At 42.2% G+C, this 13007-nt stretch overlaps 1 protein-coding gene across 2 annotated transcripts in view; it reads left to right on the top strand.

The window, feature by feature from the left end:
• Nucleotides 1–13007, top strand: part of DMXL1 (Dmx like 1) — a 113060-nt gene that overhangs the window by 35273 nt on the left and 64780 nt on the right. For both annotated transcript variants that reach the window (XM_075179332.1, XM_075179340.1), the window contains exons 6-7: nt 9807–9873; nt 11735–11913. In XM_075179332.1, the coding sequence (XP_075035433.1) occupies nt 9807–9873; nt 11735–11913 (246 nt within the window). The remainder of the gene's footprint in view (nt 1–9806; nt 9874–11734; nt 11914–13007) is intronic.

Raw genomic sequence — 13007 nt, 5'->3', positions numbered from 1 at the left:
CGCCTGTTTTTGCAGTATTTCTATATTAGTGTTTTACATAATTAATATGTAGTCCCTATCAAACTGGTTTTGCCTCACTCTCGCGCGTTAAAAGCTGCATATTGACTTCTAGTTTCTGGTTTATCTTCCAGACACTGGAATTGGCTATAATGGAGTATGAAAATTACTTTGGGGGACAGAAAGAGGTGGTGGGTAACAGTCGGTTACAAACAGTTATCTTTTAAAAAGGAACCTTACTTTTTCTCTCCAACAAAAAAAAGAGAGATATAACAAATATGTGCTAATTATATTGGGCTGCCAATGATTCTCAAAAAATAGATTATGTTGCAGAAATATTGCAATGGAGTTTTGCAATAAAAAATTGAAGAGGATTATTATTATTATTAATATTTATTTATAAGGCGCCACAAGGCATCCGCAGCGCCGTACAGAGACAAACAAAATTACAATACAATGGGAGACAGCACAGTACAGTAAACACAGCAACTCAGTAAGCTCAATGCATAGCTAGAGAGGGCGGGGGAGGGAGGATCCGCAAACGACGGGGCCCAAGAAGGAGGGCGCGGAAGACAGGGAGACCCCCAGGGGGGAGGAGGGAGCGAGAGTGGACGTGGGGTGGAGGACCCTCGAGGAGGAGGGCTAAGTAGCTGGAGAGCAGAGTTAGAAGTGGTGGAAACAGGAGGAGAGATGGCCCTGCTCAGAGGAGCGTACAATCTAAGGGGAGGGGTGGACAGACAGAGAGACGCAGGGGAGAGAGGGAGAGTAGGGGGACAGAGGCAGAAGATAAGGTAGAAAGTTAAGTGGGAGTCAGAAAGGCTTTAAGAAAAAGGTGGGTTTTTAGGGCCCGTTTGAAACTGGACAGATTAGGGGAAGTTCTGATGGAGGGAGGGAGCTTGTTCCAGTGGAGGGGGGCAGCGCGGGCGAAGTCTTGAATACGCGCATGGGAGGAGGTTATAAGGGGGGAAGAAAGGCGACGGTCAGAGGCAGAACGGAGAGGGCGGGATGGAGCATGAATAGAGAGGAGGGTGGAGATGTAGGGCGCAGTGGAGTTGGCGAGGGCCTTGTAGGTGAGTGTGAGGAGCTTAAAGAGGATTCTGAAGGGGAATGGGAGCCAGTGAAGGGCTAGGTAGAGGGGGGAGACAGAAGAGGAGCGGCGAGAGAGGAAAATAAGCCTAGCTGCAGCGTTAAGGACGGATCGAAGGGGATCAAGATGAGAGTGGGGGAGGCCAGTGAGGAGGAGGTTGCAGTAGTCCAGGCGGGAGATGATCAGAGAGTGGATAAGGCATTTGGTGGCATCTTGGGAGAGGAAGGGCCGGATGCGAGCGATGTTGCGCAGCTGGAAGCGGCAGGATTTAGCAAGAGAGAGGATGTGGGCGCCAAAGGGGAGAGAGGAGTCGAGGATGACACCAAGGCAGCGAAGTTGGGGGACAGGGAAGATAGAGGTGTTGTCGACAGTGATGGAGAGGTCAGAAAGGGATGGGGTATGAGAGGGAGGAAAAACTATGAGCTCAGTTTTGGCAAGGTTAAGTTTGAGGAATCGAGAGGACATCCAGGAGGAGATGGCAGAGAGGCAGGCGGACACCCTAGAGAGGAGGGAGGGAGAGAGATCAGGAGAGGAGAGGTATAGTTGAGTGTCGTCAGCGTAAAGGTGGTAGCTGAATTACAGAGGATCTCTGTAAAGGAATATTGCAGCTCCTCCGGTATAAACCCTATGGACGTGAAGTTATTCCAAAGTGCTGTACTCATCTTGTGGTGAAGGTTACAAAACAAAACATTGGGTATCCTGGAGATTTGTCACAAAAGCAGGTTCTGAAGATACATAAGATGATCTTTATGAATTGGCTGAAGCTGAATACAGTAAAGGAGGAAACCAGAAGACTCCAAACTGCCTTCAAATCTATGGGAACTATGGATAGCTATGGCAACACTAACATTTGCAATGGCCAAAGAAGAGTCTTTCAAGACATAATAGCAAAGCTAGACACTCATAGACCAGATGGCCAACATAAGAAATGAAACATTGTTCTTGCTGTCTACAAGGAACTTTTCTCTTGCACATGGAGTTGGGGGACACTGCTCACCATATGGGTATAGAGGGCGCTGTGTGGAGACAGGCACTAAAAAGACCTGTTTGGCCTGCTCCTATCCCTTCTATGCTCCCCTTTCACCGGCGGGGATATCCATTTTTATTTTAGTGCCAATGGAGTAGGCACGTATTTCTTTCACTTAGATTTAATTTTTTAATTTTTTTTCTGTCTGCAGTGTTCAGCAGTGTTCACAGAGTGAACACCGCAGCAGGGAGAGCGAGAGCATACAGTGCTTAAAGCAGCACTTTCCACTCCAACTTAGGCTGAACACTGAAATAATCTCAGAAAGAGGGACTAATTCCAAGTCCAAAGCTGCTGGTGCCACTTTGGTATCATATTTTTCTTGTTCTAACAAAATTACCTTGTGGACGGTCAGACCCAGATGCTCTATGCGCGACTTGTGAGGCTAAGGACCTGGGCCAACGTTCATCTGGGGAGACCTCCGGCGTACCGGAGCCTGCCTGGACCAGGGAACGGGCAATCTCTATAATGGAGCTCAAGCGGGACCCCGTAAGGTCTGAGACTGTAGGTGTTAACAATCCTAACTCTCTTGTCCTAGGGACTCAGTCTGCAGACCTATTTACCTCGGGACAGGCGTCGCAGCAACACCAAGAGATGTCCGCGATGGCCATTGCACCTACCTGGAAGCAAAACCTGGAAACATCTGTACAAGGTCTGGTCAGAGCTTCTTCATCCCTGGAAAAATAGATTATCCTCCTTCCACAGGTAGGCAACACAAACGCCAAGTTCAGTCCCAGGCCCAAGAGCTACCAGATTCAGACACTGACCCCTCTCTTAAGGAGGATGGTGAACTTATTAAAGACTCAGGCACTGAGGAGTTGTCTGCTTGGGAGGATGATTTCCCCAACAGGGAAGGAGTGGAGAATCTCATTCTAGCGGTAAAACAAGTACTAGACATTTCAGAATAGGTGACTTCTCAGGAATCCATGTTTAAACGGAAAAAGAAACAATTAATTTTCCATCCACCCAATTGTCAGAGATTTGGCAAGAGGTCAGAATGAAACCTGATAGTAAATCTGTGTCCAAGAAGGTTTCGCCTTATTTATCCATTTACAGACTCTGAAGTGGTGTCATGGGAAAATCACCCCAGCGTGGATGCTTTCATTGCGCATTTACCAAAATTCACCATTATGTCACTACCCAGTGCTGCTAACTTAAAAGATGTCACTGATAGAAAATGTGAGGGCATCCTGAAATCCATATATTTGGCTTCAGGGGCTTCCCTGCGTCCCAGAATGGCGGCAGCATGGGTGATAAAAGCGGTGGAAAAGTGGGCCTCTTCTCAGTGATGGCCTTCAGTCGGGAGTTCCTAGAGCTGAACTGTCTTCCTTGGCCGACCACATTAAGGAGGTGACCGAATATTTGGGAGATGCAGCACTTGACGCAGGTCAGGGATTATCCCGGACCTCCTCGCTGGCAGTGGCAGCTAAGCGCATGCTGTGGTTGAGATAATTGGAGGCCGATGCTGAATCCAAAAAGCCTTTGGCGGCATTACCATATGATGGCTCAGCATTATTCGGTCCACCCTTAGAAAAATGCATGTCTCGGGCCAATGGGAGAAGTGCGTTTCTGCCAGTGGCTGCTCCCAAGACAAAAGGTAGTAGTTTTCGCTCCTTTCGTTTTGCAGTCAGATCCAGAGGCACCCCCACCAGAGGTTATTCCTCAGTACCCAGGGTACAGTTCTACCACAGACGCCTGGCTAAAATTAATAGTTTGCGGGGGTTATATCAGACCTTTTGGGACCTTCCCCGTAACGTTTCATGGTTACTCCCCCTCCGCGAATAGGAGACAGGAGTGGCCCTTCAAAAAGCTATTCTCTCCCTGTTGGGGTCATGGTTGACTGTCTGTACCCAAAAAAGCGTTGGGGGTTTTCTCACATCTCTTCCTGGTACAAAAACCAAACCTGTCATACTGTGTCATTCTAAACTTAAAGTCCCTCAACGCTCACTTGAGGGTTTCCAGTTTCCATATGGAATCGATCCGTTCGGTCGTAAATTCAATGAAACCGAACAAGTTTTTAGCGTCCTTGGACATCAAGGATGCTTACCTTCATATGCCAATATAGCAAGGACATCACAACCTCCTCAGGTTTCCGGTGGACCAATCTCTCTTTCAATTCCAGGCTCTGCCCTTTGGTCAGGCAACGGCACCAAGGGTATTTACGAAAGTGATGGCTGCAGTCTTACATCAGCAAGGAGTAACAGTCCTTTCGTACTTGGGCGATCTCCTGATCAAGGCAGATTCGGCGTCTAGGCTGAGGTCCCATCTGTATCTGACTGCACAGACCTTAGTCTCATGGCTGGAATATAAACTTCAAAAAATCCAGTCTAGTGCCCTCTCAGCGCATGGTTTTCCTGGGCCTTTTGTTTGACACCTGTTGCCAAAGAGTCTTTTGCCCCCAGAAGAAATTTGGACCATGTAACAACAGGTAAACACTCTGTTGTCCCCGAAGCGTGTATCCATCCTTCAGTGCATGAAGATGGGATGCATGGTGTCATGCTTCGAGGCAGTTCAATTTGCGAGATTCCATTCCCGCCTCTTCCAGTTAGAGCTCCCTTTTGAAGTGGTCAAATCCAAGCCTCCGCACACCTGCAGTTATATTAACTCTATTGATTCTCAACAGTTTTCCACCTCTGTTCTACACCTTCTATCCCCAACTTCTACATTCTCCTCCCCTAATAGGGCAGTACCTCATTTTGACCAAACCCTAGCAACTGCCCTTGATCAAGTGGCTCCAGTGACTCTACATAGTCCGTGTAGACTTCGTTGCCAACCATGGCACACTAAAGTGATGCGAAATGCTCTGAACACTGCAAAACAAACATACTTCCAATCTCTCATCTATGTTCAGGCTTTTAACCCCAAACGCATTTTTAACACATTTAAATCTCTTCTAAACCCTCCCACCCCAAACCCTCCAACTGAGATGAGATCAGACTTGAAGTGGTATCATCTCCCTCGACAAGCAGTCAGCTCAATTCCTTTGTAGCACCCTCTGACACACACTCTTCATTTGATCCCACAATTGAAGAGGAAGTTTCTACTCTTATTTTCCTACTCTACCTCCTGTCCTGTTGATAACATACCATCACAAATTGGTTAGGTCCCTGTCTCCTGTGCTCATTCCACCTCTAACTAAAATCTGTATTATCTCTCTCACGTTTCTTAAAGCAAACAACCTACTGGATTCCCTTTAGTCAGACTTTCGCTCTCAACACTCCACAGAGACTGCGCTGATCAAGGTTGTCAATGATTTGATCACAGCATAAATTGAAGGCCATTACTCTCTTCTAATTCTCCTGGATCTCTCTGCTGCATTTGACACTGTTGACCGCTCTCTCCTCGTACAAATGCTACAATCCCTAGGTCTTGAAGGCACTGTCTTATCCTGGTTCTCATTCTACCTATCTAATCGCTCTTTCAGTGTAAATTTCTCTGGATCCACCTCTGCTCCTCTTCCTTTATTAGTTGGACTACTACAAGGCTCAGTCCTTGGTCCTCTGCTATTCTCTATCTACACCACATCTCTTGGAAAAATTATAAGCTCCTTTTGGATTTCAATATCATCTCTATGCGGATGATACACAAATCTATCCTCTCCTGATCTCCCACCATCTGTGTTGTCTCGCGTTACGGACTTTCTGCCATTTCATCTTGGATGTCTTCTTGCCAATTCAAAATCAATCTTTCAGAAACTGAATTAATAATATTTACACCCAATAACAGGAGCTTCCTGCCTGACATTTCTATTTCTGTTGACAACATGACCATATTTTCGACCCCCGCAAGCTTGCTGCCTACGTGTAATCTTTGACTCCCAAACTATCCTTTGTTCCCCACATCGACTCTATATCTAAATCATGTTACATACATCTAAAGAACATTTCCAGAATACGCACATATCTTACAAGACACTTCAATAACCTTAATTCATGCATTCATCATCTCCCGCATCGACTATTGCAAATCCCTCCTTACTGGTGTTCCCAAAATCAACAATCAATTTTGCACGCAGCGGCTATACTGATTTTCCTTGCAAACCATTCTTCCTCTGCTGAGCCACTCTGTTAGTATCTACATTGCCTGTTTTTCAACGAATCCAATAAAAAAATTATTCTACTAACATACAAGGCCGTCAACAAAATTGCACAGACATACATCATCTCACTTGTCTAAAAATATTTCCAAACTCGACACCTTCATTCTGCACAAGATGTGCGCGTCTCTTCCACACTCATCACATCCTCCAGTTCCCGGTTACAGGAATTTATTCGGGCTGCACCCACTTTGTGGATTTCCCTCCCTCGCACAATAAGACTTTCCTCTAATCTTCAAACTTGCTAAAATGAAGATGACTCTATGATGCAGTTAATAGGACACTATTACATAGCCATATAGAGACTAGAGCAGGACTGGACAATCTGTGGCTTTCCAGGTGTTGTGCAACTACAAGTCCCTGCACACCTTGCCAGTTTTTGGCTGCCAAAGTATGCTTGAGTTTTCAGTTTCGGAACACTAAGAGAACATTTTTAAATTGATAAAAGATAGGACAGTGGTACTATATCCCTATCTCAAAGAGCTTAGTATTTTCTCAAGAGCATTTAACTTGGTCAACTACATTCCTTAAGGTTAGCTTTTCCAGAAAGACAACGCACTCCTTTCTTTTCTTCTAAAGTATCATCAGTGTTTAATCATTCTCAAGGAACTAGTTCCCTCCACGTTGTTCCTCTTTCCTAAGACGGACAAAGATAAAAGATCTTTATCAGGGCCACCTGATGAGCTCTGAAGGAATGGATGTGCTAGCGCAGAGCTCAGTTTTTTGTATCCTATATAAGCTGTTATGGTTTAAAAAAATAAACATAAATATCGGAGTATACTTGCTTTCACTATATCATGTCTGATTCAGCTGCAGTGTTGGACATCTTTTGTTGTGTACACATAACTGATGACCCCCCTCAGCAGCTGATCCTAACCCACCCTCTTTAACAATATTACCGGGAACCTCCCCACCATCAGCCTTTTTACCAGAGACCTCTGGCAGACGCTTTAGTTGTACTATACATTGTTCTGTTTTCCTTTTATATAAAGCTTTAATATATTCATATTCTTCCACCCACTAATGATGAAAACATGAATGACACACATTTCTCAATCTCTGCTGTTCCTATGAATTGCTTAGGGATTCCAGTGTAGTTTTGAATCCAAACATGCTCATGATGGCCAAACCCAAGACAGTCAGTTCTCTTGCTTTTCTCAGACCTATAATTCTTGACTTATGCCTTTAACAGTGTGGGAATGCAGCTAAAGCAAACCTGAATGGAGACATGTATTGCCTTTTCTTATAATAAAAGAAAGATGAGGGGGCAATAAGTTAGCCAGGATGCTGGAAGCCCAGAAGAAAGATCAAGAAGGCCACCTTAAGTGGCTAGGAAAATTATACATTTTTTTTAGTACTTAAAATGACTATGATTATGGGGAAAAGGCAGGAAAGCTATTTGCCCGGCTTTGCAAACTTTATAGGAGCGATCCCACCATTATGCCTATCTGAGAGAACTATGTACCCCTCCAGGATCCATTGATGCATGCTTCAAAGGAACTTTGGATCTGATCTGCTCTGTGGTGAATAGTAGGTGCCTGCTATATAAAAATCACTCATTAAACGAGCTTCAATAGAGAAAATGACTTCCCCTGTTTTGTGTCATTGTGTGTACTGCAATGACCATGTGGAAAAGAGAGAGCCAGGGTATTTTCTGACGAGATCAGACAGAAGGTTGTAGCCAAGCATGGATAATCTCAATGCTACAAATCGGTCTCCACTGACCTTGAAGTTCTCGTTTCCACCAGACATAATGATAGGAGGCATGGTATTAAACCTCCCTGGACATGGCTGTAAGAGAACTTGACATAATAAAGAGAGAACTTAATTGAAATCTGGGAGGACTTTATCAGTTTGCACAAGAAGAGTGGAATAATCTGCTAGTTGAAAGGTATATGAAGCTCATCCACAGCCACAGGAAGCATTTTATAGCAGTTATTTTGACCAAAAGCAGTGCTACCAAATATTAAGTCTATGGTGTCAATAATTGTGTTAATGCCATTTCTTTTCATTTTCTGATTTAAAAGGATATCTAGTATTAAATAAAGAATCCAATATAAAGGTTCTGTAATATTAACTGAGAATTGCAGAGACCAAATACGGTTACATTTTCAACTAGAGTAAATTCTGTAGGTGTTGTTCTAGATTACTAGTTTTGTCTAAATAATGCTTGGAAGGCTAGATTTCTGTGCTGGGTACGGATTACTACAGTAAAACTGACATCCGTTTGACCGATGGGAGAAGTGCGATTTTGAGCTGTCCTATCTGGAGGTGAGAATGACAGCTTTTAATCACTCTTGCCAACAATTCCGCAGACTGAACATGCCGGCGTGTGCAAATCGTGTCCGGTTAAAGTTCGACCCAGACATTTTCGGTCTCTAGGGTGGTCAATTAAGGAAGCGCCGCCTCTACAATGTATAGTAGACATTGTAGAGGTGGCGCTTCCTTAAATGACCACCCTAAGACCGAGAATGTCTGGGTCGCAATTTAACCTGACGCGATTTGCACACGCCGGCATGTTCATTCTGCGGAATTGTTGGCAAGAGTGATTCCAAGCTGTCGTTCTCACCTCCAGTCCAGGAAGGACAGCTCAAAATCGCACTTCTCCCATCGGTGAAACTGATGTCTGATTTACTGTAGTCGCTGAAGTGACTACCACCGAGATCTTACCCCCTGATATGTCTGAGTGCAAATAGTCTATCACTATTTTTTAGAAATAGTCATATAGGCTGATATTTCTCACATATTCAGGCGCACAAATTTGACCATGATGTTAGATTCTAGTTTATATGGATTATTAGACATCGGAAACAAACTGTCTTCATACCAGGAAATTCAAACTGTTAATATTAGGAGACTGATGTAAAATTTACAGATCTCGCATATTCTAACCTTGGTATATTTGTCTCCCTGGATGCAGACAAAGAATTTGACTCCATGAAATTACTATTTCTTTGGCAGTCCGTTCAGAATTTTGAATTTAGTCCTCATTGTCTTAAGTGGTTACAGAAATTGTCAGTGGCAAGGATTTAAGCTGGTGGTGATTGGTTCGGTCCATGGCAGCTAGTGAGGTGGACCCATCTGGGCACCCCGCTTTCGTGTGGTTGATTTGTAATTGCCATAGTCACCTGCTATTTCTTTTCTTTTCACATTCACTTAAAAATGACAGAATTTATAGGTTGGTAGCTTGCATATAAAATAGCACTAGATACAGATATCTTGCTGCTTTTGTTAGATTGGTATGGGCAAATCTGTCAAAATATTTAGGTATTCAATTTAAAACTAGATGGCAAGGCTGCAAATGTAACATGTTAACTCTGGTGGTAGGCTGTGTCGTATACTAACCTTAACACTCGAGATTCCCACACATACTGTATTAATTATTGAAAACATTTTTTTACTGTAATTATATGTACTTAGACATTCTCCGCACAAATACTTTAAATTTTCTTCCAGTTTGCTAGCTCACACATCAGCTTTTATTTGTCCTAAAGATGTGTGGGCTAAGAAACTGGAAGAATCTGATCATTTGGCATCTAGATGGTAGGATTGTCTCAGAGTGGAGAAGCAGGTTTATAATTTAGCACCATTTTGTCTTACAGAACAGCGTTTTCGGTGCATTTAATGAAATTTTCCCCCGATGGAGAATTTTTTGCAACTGCTGGAAAGGTGAGATGCTCATACTTCATTTTTTTTATTCTTTATATCTTTTTATAGGTGTGCCTTAGAAAAGACAAGATTTGTTTTTTTTTTACTTGACACGTCTTTCTATCAATAAACTGTCCACTTGTGTCACGTAATTTTTTTTTTTTATTATTTTTTTTTTAACCATGTGATGAAATGCATAACTACAAACCTGAGCCAATTCAGGTCTTATGCACACAGGATTTTGCAGATTCCATCTCCTCTCCATTCCTCTATTGACAGGTGAAAGGAGGGGAGTTGGAAGCTCATCCTTGGAACTCTTTGAAGAGACACATCCGCAAAGTGGATGTCTGATCAGAGAAAGGGCGAAGGAAGAACATGTTCTACATGTTTCTCCATCTCTGTTAAGTAATCTGTGTTATGAAGACAGCCATGTGTATTGTTGAGATGTCTCTTCATAGAGCTCAATGAGCACTATGTGAGCTTTTTAATAGCCTGTCCCCACGCAGCCTAAGTGTAAGTATGTTGTGCTTCTGTTTTTCTCACTTGTTTTTCAATTGCAATAACTTGGGTTGATTTACTTATTTGTTGTTGATCACTGTAAATGTCAATTTATTCCAGCACAGACTATTGTACCAAGAAAATAAATTATGGAACATAGGATTAGAGCATTATGAAACTGTGAGGCTAGGCCCAAACAGGTGATTTTCAGTTTTTGCCATTTATCAGGAGATTAAGAAAACAGCTCTCTGCTTTTTTGTGCCTTTGATCTCATGAGTTTAATCGCTGAAAGAAAAACAAAATACCTGTGTGTTCTCCATTTCCATGAGCATGTTCTTCCCTGAATTGCTTAAGCTCTTTTGATTTAATCACTCACCCATTAAACTCTTTATGAAGGAGACCAATATCCACTAGTTTTTTACAAGGTTATTAATTTCAGGCAGTGAGCAATTCAAAGAGATCTATCTGCACTCTAGAAAGCAATATCAAAATGGCTGATGTAGCAAAGCACAATGAAAAAACAACATGTTAAATTCCATAACAGATAACCCATTTTTTTTTTTTTTTTTATCTGTTGACATTGTGGAACTAAATATGGCCTATATAACCTAGCCAAAATAGATCAGGTTAAGTATGTAACAGTTGATATAGTGGCCCACAAATGATAGATGCTCCCCTATGAGAAACTTTTTTTATCCTTGCTGTCTAGTAAATAAATTTTCGTCTCAAAACAAGGTACAGAAACATTTTTCCCCATAGAGTGCTACTTAAACTTCCATAACTGCATTTTCTTGTATTTCTGATCTATTGTATGTTCTGTTTTTACAGAAACATACAATGCATCAGATCACACTATAAACTCATGTTTTCTCTGACCAGTCAAAATATGTCCCATTCTTTACATTTATAAAGGTTGAGAGTTTTCTCTTGCAAGTAGCAACAACTGCACTTAAAACCTTGTAACTAATGTATGTACAGATTACCTGCTAGTGGTCAGCTGTTATATCGCCTATTTAACATGGCAATTTGCAAAGGTAAGAAATGTAATCTAGCACACAAAAAGAGTTGTTTTTAAATTGAAGGCTTGTTCATACTGGTGTATTTTTCATAATTAACATTTCGCTGTTTGCATTATTAGTATTACAAGGATTAACCCCTATTTTAATACACCGCAAGTCACTTACAAACCGTATGTAAAGCAACATAACAAATGCACATGTGACATCACATGCCTAGTATTACGTTTCACATATAACCCCTTAAAAGAACTGGTCTGCAAAGATAGACCATATAGTTCAATGTTTATTCGAATGGTGGACACTGTTCAAAAGTATTGACATTTTCCTTGTTTTACCTGAATACTCCTAACAATCTTTTTCCATAGGATGACTGCCTTGTTAAGGTCTGGTACAATGCTGAAAGCTGGTATTCTGCTGTTACATCTCCACTTACAAGCCCAGAGAAAGAAGGTCAAGGAGAAATAGATTATTCTTTTATTTACCTGGCTCACCCTCGAGCAGTAAATGGGTTTTCTTGGAGAAAGACAAGTAAATCTATGCCACGGTCAGTACAATTGTTAAGGCTTGAGCATTTGAAGCTGTACATGATCTAACTTTACAAATACCATCCTAAAAAAAGTTTTTTTCAATGTACAAATATTTCTGCTGAGTATAATTTAAGAGCTCACAATGTTTAAGCCATACGAACTTGGCAATACAAATTGTTTGTCTACTTGTTCTCTTTTTGATAAACTTAGAGGTCCTATAATTCTTTACTTTATGTATTGGTCCCCTAGCCATTTTTCCATGAATTCTCTTATCCCAGTTATTTCCTTCTAACACCTGAATATGCCTATGTTTCCTTCCCCCAGACATATACTCCCTATTGGATATACCTGCTCTGGTCATATTTCCTTTTAACCCCTCTTCTATCTCTCATAGCTATCCACAAGCCCCTCTCTACCCTCTTGACAGGCTGTCACCTAATAAAAGGCATTAAGTCTGCACCATACAATGCAATATCGCAACCATTGTTGAGTTATCACCTTGACCCCAAAACCCCATATGACCCCAAAACACAGTTAGAAAAAGCTCCTTTTGAAATCAATTTTAAGGGGCATGGCAGAAAATGCAATCTTAATATTGCCACTGTTTGCCTATGAGCTTTTAACTTAAAAAGACCAAAATGAAGCCACAAGAGATGAATGGTTAAGTGTTGTCCAGTTTAGTCACCCATGTGGGTTGCCAAGTTGAATGGCCTGTTGCCTGTCACGACCCAGTCTTTCGCTGTCACGACCCACTGTGTCTTTCCACCATTAGGATAGTGTCACACAAGATACAAGACACCAGTGTAGCTAAATGTAATACAACATGTTATCACTGCATTACCCTGCCCATTATAATCCCAGCAGATTTCTGGTTTCTGTCACTCATACAGTGTTTCTTTAAGCTACCGTATCAAGTATTTTTCAGCTTGTCACAATAGATGGACAGTCTTTACAGTTACCAAGTAGAAGCTGTAACTTCTCTCTGTGCATATTTGATTGACATGCTAGAATGCCGGCCCACATGCATGGCATTCTGGGGCATCAATCAGCAGCTACATTTATTCATACAATGAAACAGTGTAGGGTGGGTTTCCGCGCTCCCCTGTCTTTA

This window comes from Mixophyes fleayi, chromosome 1 (genome assembly GCF_038048845.1).
Source record: "Mixophyes fleayi isolate aMixFle1 chromosome 1, aMixFle1.hap1, whole genome shotgun sequence".
Classification (NCBI taxonomy): domain Eukaryota; kingdom Metazoa; phylum Chordata; class Amphibia; order Anura; family Limnodynastidae; genus Mixophyes; species Mixophyes fleayi.
Note: the sequence above shows the minus strand (reverse complement) of the source record. Positions and strands in the feature narration are given on the sequence as shown.